Here is a 15,093-nt window from a genome sequence, read left to right as displayed (position 1 = left end):
TGATAACACCTGGGTCCTTAAAACCCTGAGCACAGTTAACTCAGCAAAACCAAGAGTGAATCAACTGCATCATTTTTGTGTATTGAAATCAAGCACACAATCATTTAGCCATTTCCAAATGATTGTGTGTTCACCTAACAAGCAATGAACAGTTAATGGAAAATCCATAACTACAGTGTGAATTCAGTAGTATTACCTTTGTAATATAAAAGCAGCATCCTGAAAATCCAGGTAGTCTCTGCTTCAGTGATACAACTTCACTAAAGTGGGAAGCTTCTTCTGGCATCAAATATACATGTTTCCCACAGTTAATTCTTATTTTAAAGGTACACTGTCAAAGCAATCATCCGTTTGTTAAAAGAAGCTTTTTTTGCAAAACTTAAGAACTGGTAGAAATCTTTCAATGACATTTAAAAATAATTATTCCAAGAGAGAGGTTCTCCCCCCCCCCTTTTTTAAAAGTTGCCACACAGTATATGCAGCACAAAGATTGAAGTGATATCCTAATACATGAGAAGCTGGAACAAATTAAACATAACTGGTCTAGTGTCATTGTTCAATTTGACTGCAGAAGGTAAACAAAAAGTAAAGTACATTCAGTTTTTAAAATCCTTTTACATTTTAATATTTTAAGATAAGAGTTAAGGAATTAAAAAAAAACAACTTGACAGCATCACTTCAATTAAAGCAGACACCTAATTGCATCCAGTATTGTGAGTATTGCAGAGAAGTTTTTATTGTAATTTCCTGCTTTCACACACGTACAAGTTTCTGAAACATTCTGCTTTAGAGCTGAAATTTTCTATACTTAAACGTCTCTCTGAATGTTTTTTTTTAATTTGAGCAAAATTCAACTGTTTTTGAGTTTTAGAATGCAAATAAATACTACTTCTTCCAATAGTGTCCCTATGGGTGCGCCACTGTAGGTGTGGCAGGTCCTCCTCCTGCGCCTGGGATGGGAGATCTTTAGTAGCAGTTGCCCATTGGGCTGCACATTCACTCCTCCCCATCTTGCGCTGTGAGGGGCCTCTATATATAGTGCTGTGTGGTCCACGGACCCTCAGTTCCTTCTCAACCACTTTTGGTTTGGGATGGAATCTGCTAGCAGAGTCCCCTTCCTTAGGGTATGTCTATACTTACCTCCTGGTTCGACGGTAAGCAATCGATCTTCTGGGATCGATTTATTGCGTCTTGTCTAGACGCGATAAATCGATCCCGGAAGTGCTCGCTGTCGACGCCGGTACTCCTGCTCTGCGAGAGGAGTACGCGCAGTCGACGGGGGAGCCTGCCTGCCGCGTGTGGACCCGCGGTAAGTACCTTGTATTTCGAACTAAGGTACTTCGACTTCAGCTACGTTATTCACACTCTCCCTAGTTTGCCTTAGTATTTAGCTGTTTCCATTTGTTTTTCTCCCTTAAAAAAACCCAAACTTTTTGTTCTCTTCCCTCCCCGTTTTGTGACACTTCCCATTTTCCCATCCTTCTTAACTGGGACCTCTCCCTCTTGGAAGTATGCCGGGATCTCCAGGATTCAAGAGGTGTCTCTCTTGTCAGGAAGCCTTTCCAATGAGCGATGGCCACTTGAGGTGCATCTGCTGCCTCAGTGAAGGACACGACCCACAAAAGTGCTCCCACTGAATCAACTTGACTGCTCGGGCCCAAAAGATTATGATCTTAAATTGAAAATTCTCCTTATGGAGAGTTCTCTTTTTTTTTTTTCAGTTGGTAGCAAAGGGAGTTCAGGCTGGTATTTATTAGCTCATTGGCATGAGTGCTAATATCAGAGATCTTCTAAATATGTATAATTCTTCATGACAAACTAAATAAAGTGGTGCTTATAGCTAAAACATATTTTCACTAATTCATATTTATTTTCTGCATGTGCTGTTTGCAAGTTCTCACTTGGACTCTGATTTCATTCTAAAATATACGTAAAGTATGATGAAAAGGGTCTAAATTTCAAAGAGTCTTAAATGTGCTAGTAGTTGTCTTGTGACCTCATTCCCAGTATTTATCCTGATTAGACTTTTTTTTAGAAAATAAATTTATAATACACATTATCACTGTTTTTAGGATGGTGAGTCTTCAATAAGGAATGCTGCATCGTTTTCTTTGCGGTCACCACAGTCAGTGTGCTCGCCAGCTGGAAGCGATGGAACACCTAAAGGTACTCTTGTAGCTAAAACAGGTTATATGTGTATATATATGTATGAGTTTGTTTCCCAATGATAAAAGACAATTGAATTTATAAGCTACATAGTTTGATCTAACTAGCATTTTATGTTCAGATAAAACTGCAAAAGTTACATACACATAATGATATTTTTAATTACAATTTTATTTTGGTCCCCTGTTAACTGGAAGCCTGAGAAGGACCAAAATTTGACTCACTATATTTTAAAACAGACTACTGTGGAGGATAGCAAGATCGTAAACCCTGTACATGTTGAGGATTAAACTGTATTAGAAGAACAATTTCCATTGTTCTATGCTAACATGGTTCAAACACATCTCTGAGTTATTAATTTCTTTATATTTATGAAAGTATCGTAACATAAAAGTTATTGCATTAATTGCGATGAAAGACATTGTGGTAATGTAAGAAATTTAAAAACAGGTCAGTTAACACCATTTAATATCTACTGTGGATGTGGCCTAAATATATTACCTGGATAGGAAAAGTAGGAGGGCAGTTTAGTAAGATAATTTAAAAAAAACTAAAAGTAGTTCTTTATACCAAGCTCTAGAGTGTGTGTGTGTGTGTGTGTGTTTGTTTGTTTGTTTGTTTGTTTGTTTGTTTGTTTGTTTGTTTGTTTGTTTGTTTGTTTGTTTGTTTGTTTGTTTGTTTGTTTGTTTGTTTGTTTGTTTGTTTGTTTGTTTGTTTCCCCTGAGTGCCTCCTTACCATTTTATAACAGTAATTGACTGTGACTCGGTGAATGGAATGGAGTACACAGTTCTGGTGTATGGCAGAGGATCCAAAGCTATGCATATACTTAATAACTCAATACCACAATAATAAAAAGGGGCAAAAATACTTTTTTCTGCCATTCCACTGGAAGATAATAAAATAAAATGTTTGCTATATGGCTCAGTGAGAGAGCAAGAGAGAACTGAGATTGGTAAGAGAACCAAAGGATAGGGGTAGAGAAGGGAGGCAGAGGATTGCTAAAATGATTTTCACAGTTCATTGTGTTATATAGATATCCTATGACAGATGAAGCTGGAAAGAAGATGGGTGCAACACCTGGTGGGAAAAGTTGTGATTGAAGTCTGGCAGGTTGGAGTAAAGAATTTATTGTGTAGGTGGCAAAATAATAGTTTAGTTGCTGCCATTATAGCCTCCACAAAGCCTTGATCAGTATAGGTGTTTCAGTTAATAAACATTTTGGTGGATCCAGACTACCTCACCTCAAACACAGTTGTCACCCAACTTGAAAATTTTTCAAGATTGCTTGGACTTGGACTGGTTGTGACAGAAGCATAGAAGTGGTGGACCAGTTGGTGTGAATTACTACGGTTCTGGAAATATTGGAGGCATTTTGGGCTATAATCTTTATATTGGATCTACCCACCTCTTGTTTACTGAAGTCCAGAAGGGAGGTATTGAGTTATTGATGTAGGCCAAAATGCCAGCATCTCTTACTGAGATGGTTTACTCAGTACTTAATCTTACTGAAATAGTTCTAATAATACTTGAGTCCTCAGACCATTTAATGCTTGACCGTCTATTTTTAGGCCTGGGTGTGGTAGGGAGACAGCGTAGTTACATTGACCAGTTTCCTCTTGGTGATGAATGAACATCTAGTGTCCATGCCGATTACTTTAGATCTCTTAGCTGTCTTTGATGTTTACCCATGAAAATATTGTTGACAAGCCTGCAAATAACAGAAGAGAGAGAAGAAGTTGGTATTGAAAGAAAATGGTTTCCTCCGTGGAGGACTAAAGGGTTGCATTAGACTTTTGCTTATCCGAGAGATCACATGCAAGGTACCATAGGGTTTCCAGGTTCTCAATCCTCTGGTTCAACATGTGAGGGTGTTAGGGAAGATATTGTAGATATTGAGCTTCTATGATTTGAAAATGTAGATACCCTGAGACTTTGTGTATTTAATTAGAGTTGAAGAGTGTTATCCCTCAGTGTTTAATTATTATAGGCGCTATCTGGCTGACACAGAATTTGAATAGGGAAAAGGTAATGCTTTAGACTGGGGAAAACTCCGGCAAGAAATGACGCAAGTTATATCTGCTGTCTTGATTGAGTTTGCCTGCCTTTTTTAATAGATTAAAAAATACTCTTACTCTGGGATGTTTGGCTGCACCTCTCTTCTTACAAATACCAAAGACAGCTCTGATTTGTCTATAAGGTTCCAAGGCTTGGGCATGCTTCTTCTGCCTTCAATTTAGGTTCTGTGTCTACAATCATGCAAACAGAACAATGGCTTAGTATTCCTATGGTTCCTGTTACCACATCTTCTTTTAAAGCCAAATTTTGGGACAATCATGAGAAGTGTGTAGTGGATCATTCCCCAAGTAGGACTACTCATCCAGCTCCATCCCTTCATTATTCTACTCTTCTCCATCATGGCAGAGTCAAACAAAAGGTGCTCCATCTGCTAAGAGAGATTTTCTGGAGCTACAAATGGGGAGCCCTGCCACAATTGTTCCCAGTCTAGAGGTCCTCACTGTGCTGAAAGAAGGGGCTCAGAGTCTGGATGATTTGTTTGGGCCTCTACATATTCCACCCAGGCCAGCCAAGAAACAGATGGAGACATCTTTGCAAGGGTTCTCTTAAGCAACAAAACTTGGTAAACAAGACTGTGCTTATCAGTCAATAATGTTGCAGGGTCACATTGAAAATTCTCCCCCAAACTTCTGTAAATCCTTCTCTAAAGAGTACCAAACCAGGTTCTTCATAAACAGTAACAATAATGGTGATAGCTAGATCTTTATATAGTCTTTTTATTCATAAATTCTCTGTGTTTTGCCAAGGAGTGGGTATTTGGGTTATTTGCCAACTGATCTTCCCTCAGGAAGATCTGAGACTGCTTCAGGATTGTTCCCCTACACTTCCTCTCCAGTTATATATTGGATGATAAATAATACCAGAGCTCATGACACATCTCCATGGACTGTGATCCAAAAAAAGAATATCAGAGAAGAAAAGAATAGTGGTAGCCACCTCTGCAGAAAAGGCTAATATCATTCTGTATTAACAGGAATATCCTGAGTAAAGCATGGGAGGTGATTGTTCCACTCTATTTGGCACTGGTAAGGCCTCAGCTGGAGTCCTTTGTCCAATTCTGGGTGTCACACTTTAGGAAAGATATGGACGAATTGGAGAGAGTCCAGAGGAGAGCCTCAAAAATGCTGGAAATTTTAGAAAATCAGACCTATGAGCAAAGGGTTAAAAAAGTTGAGCATGTTTAGTGTTGAGCAAAGAAGACTGAGCGGAGGACCTGATAACTCTTTAAATATGTTAAGGGCTGTAATAAAGAGGACAGTGATCAGTTGTCCATATCCTCTGAATGTAGGACAAGAAGCAGCAGCAGATTTAGGATAGATATTAGGAAAAAGTTCCGAACTATAAGGTTAGTTAAGTACTGGGGTAGCTTACCAAAGGAAGTTGTGGAATCCCTATCACTGGAGATTTTTAAGAGCAGATTAGACAAACACCTGTCAGGGATGGTCTAGGTATACCTGATCCTGTTTCAACATGAGGGGATGGACTAGGTGACCTCTCAGGGGTCCATTTAGCACTACTTTTCTATGATTCTGTGATTCTTAGGGATAGCTATATGGCATAGATGCAGCTGGCCCAGGTCAGCTGACTCTGGCTCACAGGGCTTGGGCTGTGGGGCTAAAAATTGTTGTGTAGACGTTTGGTCTCAGACTGGAGCCCAGCTCTGGAACCCTCCACCCTCACAGAATGTCTACACAGCAGTTTTTTGGGCCCAGAACCTGAGCCTTATGAGCCTGAGTCAGCTGACCTGGACTAGATGGGGTTTTTACCCCTTGTGCAGACATACCCTCAGTAAGCAACTCAGAGTACCCTGTCCAGACTCCAGGCTGATATACTTAAAGAAGAGAATCCCTGAACCGTTGTCGATCACTTCACCATGAGTTAAGATAGACACACAGAATGAGAGTCCTTCCAATGCAGCAAAGTTTTGACAGCTTTCTGGTACCAATGTCCAGTGTGCCACAGTGTGTCCATCTTTACCTGTAGGTCGTAGGTCTGATGGGCTCCATGCATAGGGATTACTCTATTGGCCAAATGGCATGTGTGAGTGCTTAAAGGTTTCTACTTGAGGGCTAGAAACTGTTCCCAGTAGGAGATGCAGTGGAAGGTGAAGGTACCATCCAGAGTGATCCATTCCCTCTGTTTCCTCTGAAAAAGGAAGCTGACTGATGGTAGGATTCCCCCCTCTGCAATCTGAATCCTAAATCGTTGATGCCTTTCAGGGTGTGGGATCAGACCCCAGGGCATCATATCAAAGAGAATATGATGAAAGGTCAGACTCCAGAGCATCCGCTGCTTAGAGATGAGCATGATCAGGGTGGCTCTTCCAGGATAATCTGAGAAAGGAATACACTGTGGTACAGTTAGAAAATGTGACAACCATGGTACAAATATATCATCAAGTGGTAGGAACAAGAAATTTAATTGAAATGCCAAAATGAAGTAGATTGTTTCCTGGGCATAAGCTCATCTAACCTCTGCTAGGGTCATCGACCCAAAAGGGTTGCTGAACACAAAACCTGCCTGGCTAAGCCATCAGAGAGAGACAGCTAATAATGGTTCCTGAACCTGCATGTATTCAAGCTGATATTTAGAGGGGCTTAGCTCAGTTCGACCTGAGCCTTAACTGAGACACACCTTAATGGGATATGTTCATATTCAGTTGTAATGCAAGAGACAAGGCAAGGAAAGTAGAATGAAGATCACTGGGAAAAGATGGTCTGGCTCACAGATTGCCAAATTAGCATCTCTAAAACTCTTCTCACCCTCTTCCTTTTTTTTTTTTTTTTTTTTTTTTTTTTTTTTTTTTTGCTACTAGGAAGAATGATTAAGAAGGTATAGGAAGGATGCTATAGCTGTCATCCTTACCCCTGACTGGCCAAGAAGGGTGTGGGACTCAAATGTTTTGGAGATATTGCACAGGCTTCCTTTTATTCTCCCCAACAGGCAGGATGTCCTATTTTAGGACCTGCTTCTGCATCACATCCCAGATTACTCGAGTCTGATTGTTTGTTTATTGAGCAGCAAGTCTTAAATAAGGTTGGATACCCCTTCCAAAGTAATGGAGGGCCTCACATAAGCCTTGCACCCTCTCAGCCTACACAAGAGTTTGGACAAAATTATCCTATTGGTACTAAGAAAGATCAACTGGAGGAAGTCAGGTTTTCCCATTTGCTGAATGTCTTATAGAATAGCCTGCATTTGGACCAAAAGACCACCACCACCATTGCTTCTTGTGTCTCAGCACTAAAGACTGTTATAAAATCAGGCTCATCCAAATCTCTAGTAGATCACCCCATTATCGCAGCACTCTTATGTAAACCAAACCTATCCTCCCTACTTGGAATCTTCACCTATCCATTCAAGCAGATGATATCTAATTCCCTGTATTTCCTTGCTATGAAAATATTCTTCCTCATCACAATCAAGAAATGTTTCCAGAAATCTTTGCTCTTGTGGCATGAGCCTTATTATATTTTCCCTAAGGACCAGGTTACTCATCATGCTTCAGAGTTATTCCAAAGGTAAATATATATGCTTCCTAACATAACAGGAGATCATTTTGCTTGACGCCTCAACATGCAAAAGAGCATGGCATATGCTGCTTGTGAGAAGAGCTGGTAAATTGTATCTTAGTAGAATCGGTCCGTTCAGGAGGGAAGGGGAAACTCTTGTTTTTATTCTTTCTTCTCCCTCTCTATTAATTTTTTCTTACTGCTTGCTAGATCCCAAATGTGGTGGAGAAGTGAGAATCCAGAATGGAAAAAAATCAACTGATTATTTTTCTTGGAATAATCTCACAACCCAGTCCACCTCATCTGAGATCCTTTGGCCTCTTCAGGCTACTCTTAAATAGAAAAAGCCTGATTCTCTATTGCCCTATACCTTATGTAGAAGTCATGCCCCAGAGCAAAGTAAGCACAGAATGGTACTGTTTTACACTCACTTTGCACTGGTATAAATACTTTACATAAGGTGAAAGGCAATGGAGAATCAGGCTTTTAATGTCATTGAATAAGGTGTAATTGTTAAGAATAAGAATTGAGTGTTCCAGTACAGCTTCAGAAGGAGAATAGATCGAGAATAGAAGTGTGTGGGGAATGGAGGCAAGCATGTAAGCTCCTTGGACAAGTTTTGTGAAACATCTGGTACTTGCCAAAAGAGAAATACAGTCATTATGTCCTGTGGTGGAGAGGGTCATTACCAGAAAGGAAATAATCAGGTAATAGATTTTCTCCTATATGCTGTAGTAAACTAATCTTGTAGGTTCTGGAATATTTATGCTTGAGGTCAAAAGGATCTCAAGTTATATATCACAGGAATTGAAGTCAGTGATGGAAGGCAGAGTGAGAGACAGCCTTGGCAGAAGCCAGGATTTTGGCCTGGGGGATGAAGATGGGAGCTGATTTGAGAAATGCTGGATTGAATAGCTGCAAGATTTTGAGAGTCTGGATGTGAGGAGAAAGGGAATCAAAGATAATTTCATGGTTGCAGGCTTTAGTGGGAGGGAGGATAGTGTAACTGACAGTCGCGATGAGGAAAGGGAAAAAAGGGATTCGGGTGTAAAAAATCCAGTTTATGCCATGTTTAGTGTAAAGAGGTTGTAGAACACCTATCAGGATGAATTGGAGAAAAAGCAAGGCACAAGAGCCTGGACGAAGGAAAAGAGGACATTTGTGGAGAGAGCTTTTAATTTGAATGTGGACCATGCCACAGTTGTACCTAATTTTGTCATTGTTAGATCCATGTATTGCAATGTGCTGTCCTTGGAGCTACTTAGAAAAAATCAATCAGAAACTTCATCTGCAGAATAAGGCTTCATGCTTACTTAGTGGTGTCTCTTGCATAGATCATATTACAATTGCAGTCTGTCTTCCAATTCATTTGAATGCAGTTCAAAGTGTTAACAGATAAATGTCTAAGTGGTTTGAATTGTAACTACCTTAGCTACTGCCCCTCTCCTCAAGTGCTATCATGGTATCATTAGAAAAGCTTAAGCTAACAGCCCCCATGTTTAAACTGGAGGAGGCTTGATGGCAGGGTATTTTTTAGCAAGGGACCCTTTGTGCCCTTCACTTCTCTACACCGTCACTCCCACACTGGACCAACAGAGCTCAAATTATTGACCATTGCAAAGTTGATCTATTCTCGTAGGCTTTTTGTGGAACAGAGAATTAAGGGAGCTTGAAGATGAAAAGAGGTTTTTTAAATTTGAGAAGAATTCGGGAGGTGTGTATGTGAACATTATCCACTTTTTTTAAAGTTCCTGTTTGTAAAATACATGTAAATTTGCTCAAAACTTGGGATGAATGCATTTTAGAAAGAAAAATAAATAAGTTGGAGGTAATGGCAGAAACAATATCCTCAGTCACTTGTGGACAGAAGCATTGCCTCTAGGTAAATTGACTAAGAACTCCCCTAAAGTAGGAAAGTTGCAAAAGAAATAGACATACTCAGTGATAAAGAGTAAAGGAAGGCCATTTTTATTTTGCTTTTGAAATGCTTCCTGACTTCATCTTTCCAAGAACATTTTTAAGTAGGGAGCCTTCTGTGACCTATGGATGTGTTCAGATTTCATTTTATTGCATTTGGAAATGCATAAATATAGTGACTATTGTCTGTCTATAGCTCATCATTAAGTTTTCATCACTGGACCCCACAAGACTCTATGGAGCCTTCAACCCTTCCTTTTCCCATAGACCAGGTTACCTTTTCATTAACCTAAATCTTTAATAGTTGATATCCTGGCCTGAACTTATAAGCACTGTGGGAAAAGTTCTGGCTATCTTCGCTAGAATGGTGCTTTATCCACTAGATGTGGATTGCTAAAATAAGTTGCTAGAAAATATGGTCATCCTTTGCTGCAACTAACTGTATTACATCGGGCCTTAGGATGTTCTTCATCATGCATCTTATTTATACACTTTTTGTAAGCACAAATATTTGTAGAAATACACATTATAAATAATTTAGGGTATATTTAGTGTGTTTTTATATAAACTGTGAAACACCATAACTGTTCAGTTTTTCTGAATTATTATTCTAGGATCAAGACCACCTTTAATCGTACAATCTCAGCCTCCACCTTATTCATCACCTAGAGATGTACCCCCAGACATATTGTTAGATTCTCCAGAAAGAAAGCAAAAGAAACAAAAGAAAATGAAGTTAGGCAAGGATGAAAAAGACCAGACTGAAAAAGCTGCAATGTATGATATCATTAGTTCTCCTTCCAAGGACTCCACTAAACTTACGTTAAGACTCTCTCGTGTAAGATCTTCAGATATGGACCAGCAGGACGATATGCTTTCTGGTTTGGAAAACAGTAATGTGTCAGAGGGTGATATTCCTTTTAATGTGCAGTGCCCAGGACAGACTTCTAAAACACCCATTACTCCACAGGATGTTAATCGCCCACTAAATGCTGCTCAGTGTTTGCCTCAGCATGAACAGACAGCATTCCTTCAGGCACAACAAGTGCCTGTTTTACAACAGAACACTTCAGTTGCTGCAAAACCACCTCAAACTCCTGTGGTACAGACACAGCAGCAGGTTTCACAACAAGGAACGATAACGCCATATGATGAAGTAGAGTTGGATGCATTGGCTGAAATTGAGCGGATAGAACGTGAATCAGCTATTGAAAGGGAGCGATTTTCAAAAGAAGTCCAAGATAAAGGTAAAAGGATTGTGTATATATCCTATTATTTCCCATCATCACAAAGTTCTATTCTGTTCTGTATAGGTTCTTATACTGCCATCATCTTTGTTGTCCAAGATGAACTGTGACCTTTCATGTGTGTAATATCTGGTATTACTTTGCTGGCATTCCTTAAAATCTGGAGAGTGAAGTTGTTAGGTTTTTAAATTTGGGTTTATAAGAAATAAAAGTTAAATTATTCAGAAACTGCTCTAATTTTGAGCCATGACATTAGATCAGGATAGAGAGGACATTGCTTGTGATGTTACTTGAATTCTGACAATACCATACAATTACATTGATGTATGGAATCACAGTTTCTAATAGATATTAAATAACGGATCAATTAGTTGATGAGACACTTCCCTTGTGCACAAGTTTACTGACTATACATTAAAAACGTCTTTTTTTTAAAATTACAATAGAATTCCTACACCACTTCTATTTTTATCACCAGTCATATCTAACATGAAAGATATATTGGTTCATAATTGTACATCTTTTTTTAAAGGGAATGGTATGATTGGATAATATATACTTCTACGTTGCCTTAGTTTTTGATCAACTGAACACCATTGTTTATCTGTAAATTACATATTCCAGTGAACTACTATATACAGTACCTACTTATCAGACTTGTGTTCTCTATGCCAGAGGTTCTCAACCTTTTTCTTTCTGAGGCCTTCCCTCCCCCACATACTATAAAAACTCCATGGCCCACCTGTGCCACATCAACTGGTTTTCTGCATATAAAAGCTAGGGCCGGTGTTATGGGGTAGCAAGCATTGCCTGGGGAAGCTACATTGCTCAGGCTTAATCTTCAGCCCTGGGTGACGGGGCTCAGGACCCTGAGCTTCAGCCCCATATAGAGGGGCTTTGGCTTTCTGCCCTGGGCCTCAGAGAGTCTAACCCTGGCCATGCTTCGCGGACCCTCAGGGTCCCCAGACCCCTGGCTGAGAACCACTGCTCTACGCCATAGAGGCTAGACTAACCTTTGGAGTTTTCCCTTTCCCTCTTTATTTAAATATCTATATCTAAAGCCTGCCCTTCATAGATGCCTTTTCAGGATGATCCTTTCTTGGTGCTATTTTACATTTCTGATCGTGTTAACCAGTTTGAAGGTCATTTGTTATAAAGTTATAAAAGCGGAATAAAACCCCACCTCTAGAAATTGAAAACAAGGGGTGTGTGTGTGTGTGAGAGACGTGAAAAAGGCATGTTAAATGAGAATGGGTAAACCTTAGTTTTGTTTAAAGGCAGCCTGTATACTATCTGTGGTTTAACTTCTGAGAGAAAATCTTCTTAAGTCTGATGCTAATTTGTCAGAGAAAAGCCTTGCTGAAGTTAAACAGGGCAACTTCTGACTTGATACTGCAGTTGCAACTGGACATGTATGAAGCAACATCTGGATTGGGCTCTATTGTAGTTGGCACCAAATGTGGGTATTAACAAATGCAGACTTAATCACCCATCCAGAGAGAGCACAAGTTTTTCCCTTATTTAGACCAAAAATGTTGTTAAATAAGTCAAAACATGTTTCTAACCTAAATGTTGTTGTGGCTGATCCACCCATTTAATATTTATAACTGGAATTAATAAAAATCTTATATTTGGTGATAAATTTGAGTCTTGTCACGTTACATTATGCATCATTGCAGATAATCAGTATATGGAGAAAAATCTGTGCTCTCTTCAAAGGTATCACCTCTTAATCTGATTTTAATATACTTTTGATTGAAGGAAATGCTTTTCTGAATAGCTAAGCTGCTACACTTCTTCTACTAATAATTTAACTTGATTTAAGTGCTTTCATTTTATTTCCTAACCCTTTGTTTCTTCAAGAATTATCTCTGTAGATCCCAGCTCTTGGGATGTTCTCCAAGGCCTTTAACTGAGAACCATCTAGAAAAGCAGTGTCTTTTGGGGTTGCATAACCACCCTTCTGCAGCACTCAAATATTCAGAGCAAGATTGTAAAAGGGGATTCATAGACCAAAACAGTCTGTTAGTACTTCATTGTGGCTCATTGTGGGTACTGAACCATCTTAGTGCTCCTGTCTCTCTGCACTGTAATTTTTTGTGTATACTTAGTTTTTAAGAAAAGTGTAGGTTTGTTCTTTACTTAACTTTTTTAGTAACTTTTCTGCCATTGTGTGTAAAAACTTGAGTGTTCCATCCCTAAGGTGGTGCGACCTGACTTCGTCAGTGCAGTTGGTTGTCCTAGGTTTTTCTGGCTAGTTCTTGGCTCTAGTTCTCTCCTCCTGGTTTTGTATGGCTGACAAGAACAAGTGCACAGGCTTTAATTGGTGCCCATACTGCAAAGCCAAGATGTTCACTACGGACAGATACATCCAGTGTTTCCTGTTCTTGAGTGGGTCATTCCCCAGAGGCTGCTCTGAGTTTTATGGCTTATGTCTCAGGATAAGGAACATGAGCAAAAGTGTATTTGGTGCTTAGTCCTTGAAGAGTACCTTCTGATCTCAGCCTGCTGGTTCTAGAACTATCAAAGGCTTCTTTTATATGATCACCCACAGGAACCATTGAAAGCTTGGTGGTCTTTCCCAAGGCTTCCTCAGCTATGGGATCCTTTGGGGTTATGATGTCTCTACAGCACTGTACTTTCTCAGAGATGCACACTTAAGGATTCTCACAGCCATAGTCTAAACTTCAAGGCTTTTGGTGCATATGAACATTTTCTTTCCGTGGGTGTTGAATCTTTCTGGAGAAGAGGAGGAACTCTCCTAGGGATTCTTTTCAGAACTAGCATGAATGATGCTCTTTAGAAAGAAATGCTATGATTCTTGAGATTGGTTGGTACATATGAGGGATGGGGATATGTAGACTTTGGAGATTATGGTGCCGTCCTCACTGAGTGCCTCAATTCCAATACCTCTGTATTTAGCTCCCTCAGAACAAAGCTGCTTCAAGTTGAGTGGAGACCTCAACTTTGATGATGGTACTGGAGCAGCGTACTAAGCAGATGCCTCTTTCTCTGGGCTGTGCCAAATCTTTCTGGAATAAAGAAGAAAAAGGGAGATATCAGGTCACAGGTTGCTGCTCCAAGAACTGACATGGTTGATCTTAGCTTCATCAGATGTGAGTCGGAAGCATCAAGCTGATACACTGCCCCACACCAAAAAGCTCTTCTGGGATCCATTTAATTATTTTGTCCTTATGGTCATTTGGACCTTCATTTACATGACCTTTTCCATCATGACCAAAAGGTACTGAGGATTTTGGGAAAACCTGTAATTTTTTCTTTGCCTGCTCTTGGGAATAACAAGTCATCATCTCCTCCTCCTCTTCCACTTAGGGAATCATTCTCTGAATTGATCAGTATTGTGAACAACTTGCCTGTATTAGAAAAAAAACTGGTGAAGATTATGATAAATGGTATGAGCCTACGTTATGGAGTGAGACAGCCTGTCCAGATAAATGTCACAGTGGCCTCAACATCTTCATCAAACATCTGTTTTAGGACATATATTCTCTGAAAAGATGGCAATGGTGGCTCATCAGATTAATCCAGCTTCTGTTTATCAAGTCTCAGGTGTCAGTAGAAGACATAAATGGCAACATGAGTGATTCCTAAAGGATTTTGTAGGAAATGGGATAATCTTTGCATCTCTTTGAGACCAGAATTATCATGAGGTGACCTGACCCAGGTCAAGTGCACGGGTAGACCTGTAAATGCCAATAGGCCTCTTTATTTTGGATGGTAGACAAGACTCCCTGTTTCTACTTCTGATCATAGTCAGGAAAATTAGAAATTACAAGGATGTACCTATTTTTCATAGCTCCTACTTGGGCTCATCAATTTAAGTTTTCAGACTTTCTGTATTTCTTGATGCTTCTGTTCTTCTTAACTGTTTTTGAATTTTCTCTTGGAAGCACAGCCACATTCTTCATTCTGATCTTAGTCTGTTCAGTGTACTTTGTAAAATTCTGACATTGAGTGTTCTAAGGAAGTCCAGCCTTCCCTGGGGACTACACCTTGAGATGGAGGGAAAGTTTATGCTCCAATGTCCCTGAGCACTCTGCCAGCAGGAGTTTTAACTCCTGACAGCACCACCCAAGCCGGACAGGTCAAAGGGCGGGCACCAGCAGTCCAAAAGCAGTCTATTAGTCCTTCAGGATGGAGGTTGAGAAATAGG

At 39.8% G+C, this 15,093-nt stretch overlaps 1 protein-coding gene across 6 annotated transcripts in view; it reads left to right on the top strand.

Annotated features, from left to right (window-relative positions):
- The window catches only part of NIPBL (NIPBL cohesin loading factor), a 289,804-nt gene that overhangs the window by 143,949 nt on the left and 130,762 nt on the right, over positions 1-15,093 (top strand). For all 6 annotated transcript variants that reach the window (XM_054031741.1, XM_054031737.1, XM_054031736.1 and 3 more), the window contains exons 8-9: positions 2,073-2,166; positions 10,287-10,919. In XM_054031741.1, the coding sequence (XP_053887716.1) occupies positions 2,073-2,166; positions 10,287-10,919 (727 nt within the window). The remainder of the gene's footprint in view (positions 1-2,072; positions 2,167-10,286; positions 10,920-15,093) is intronic.

This window comes from Malaclemys terrapin, chromosome 6, assembly GCF_027887155.1.
Source record: "Malaclemys terrapin pileata isolate rMalTer1 chromosome 6, rMalTer1.hap1, whole genome shotgun sequence".
Lineage (NCBI taxonomy): Eukaryota > Metazoa > Chordata > Testudines > Emydidae > Malaclemys > Malaclemys terrapin.
The sequence above is the reverse complement of the archived record's forward strand: the minus strand, read 5'-3'. Positions and strand labels throughout refer to the sequence as shown.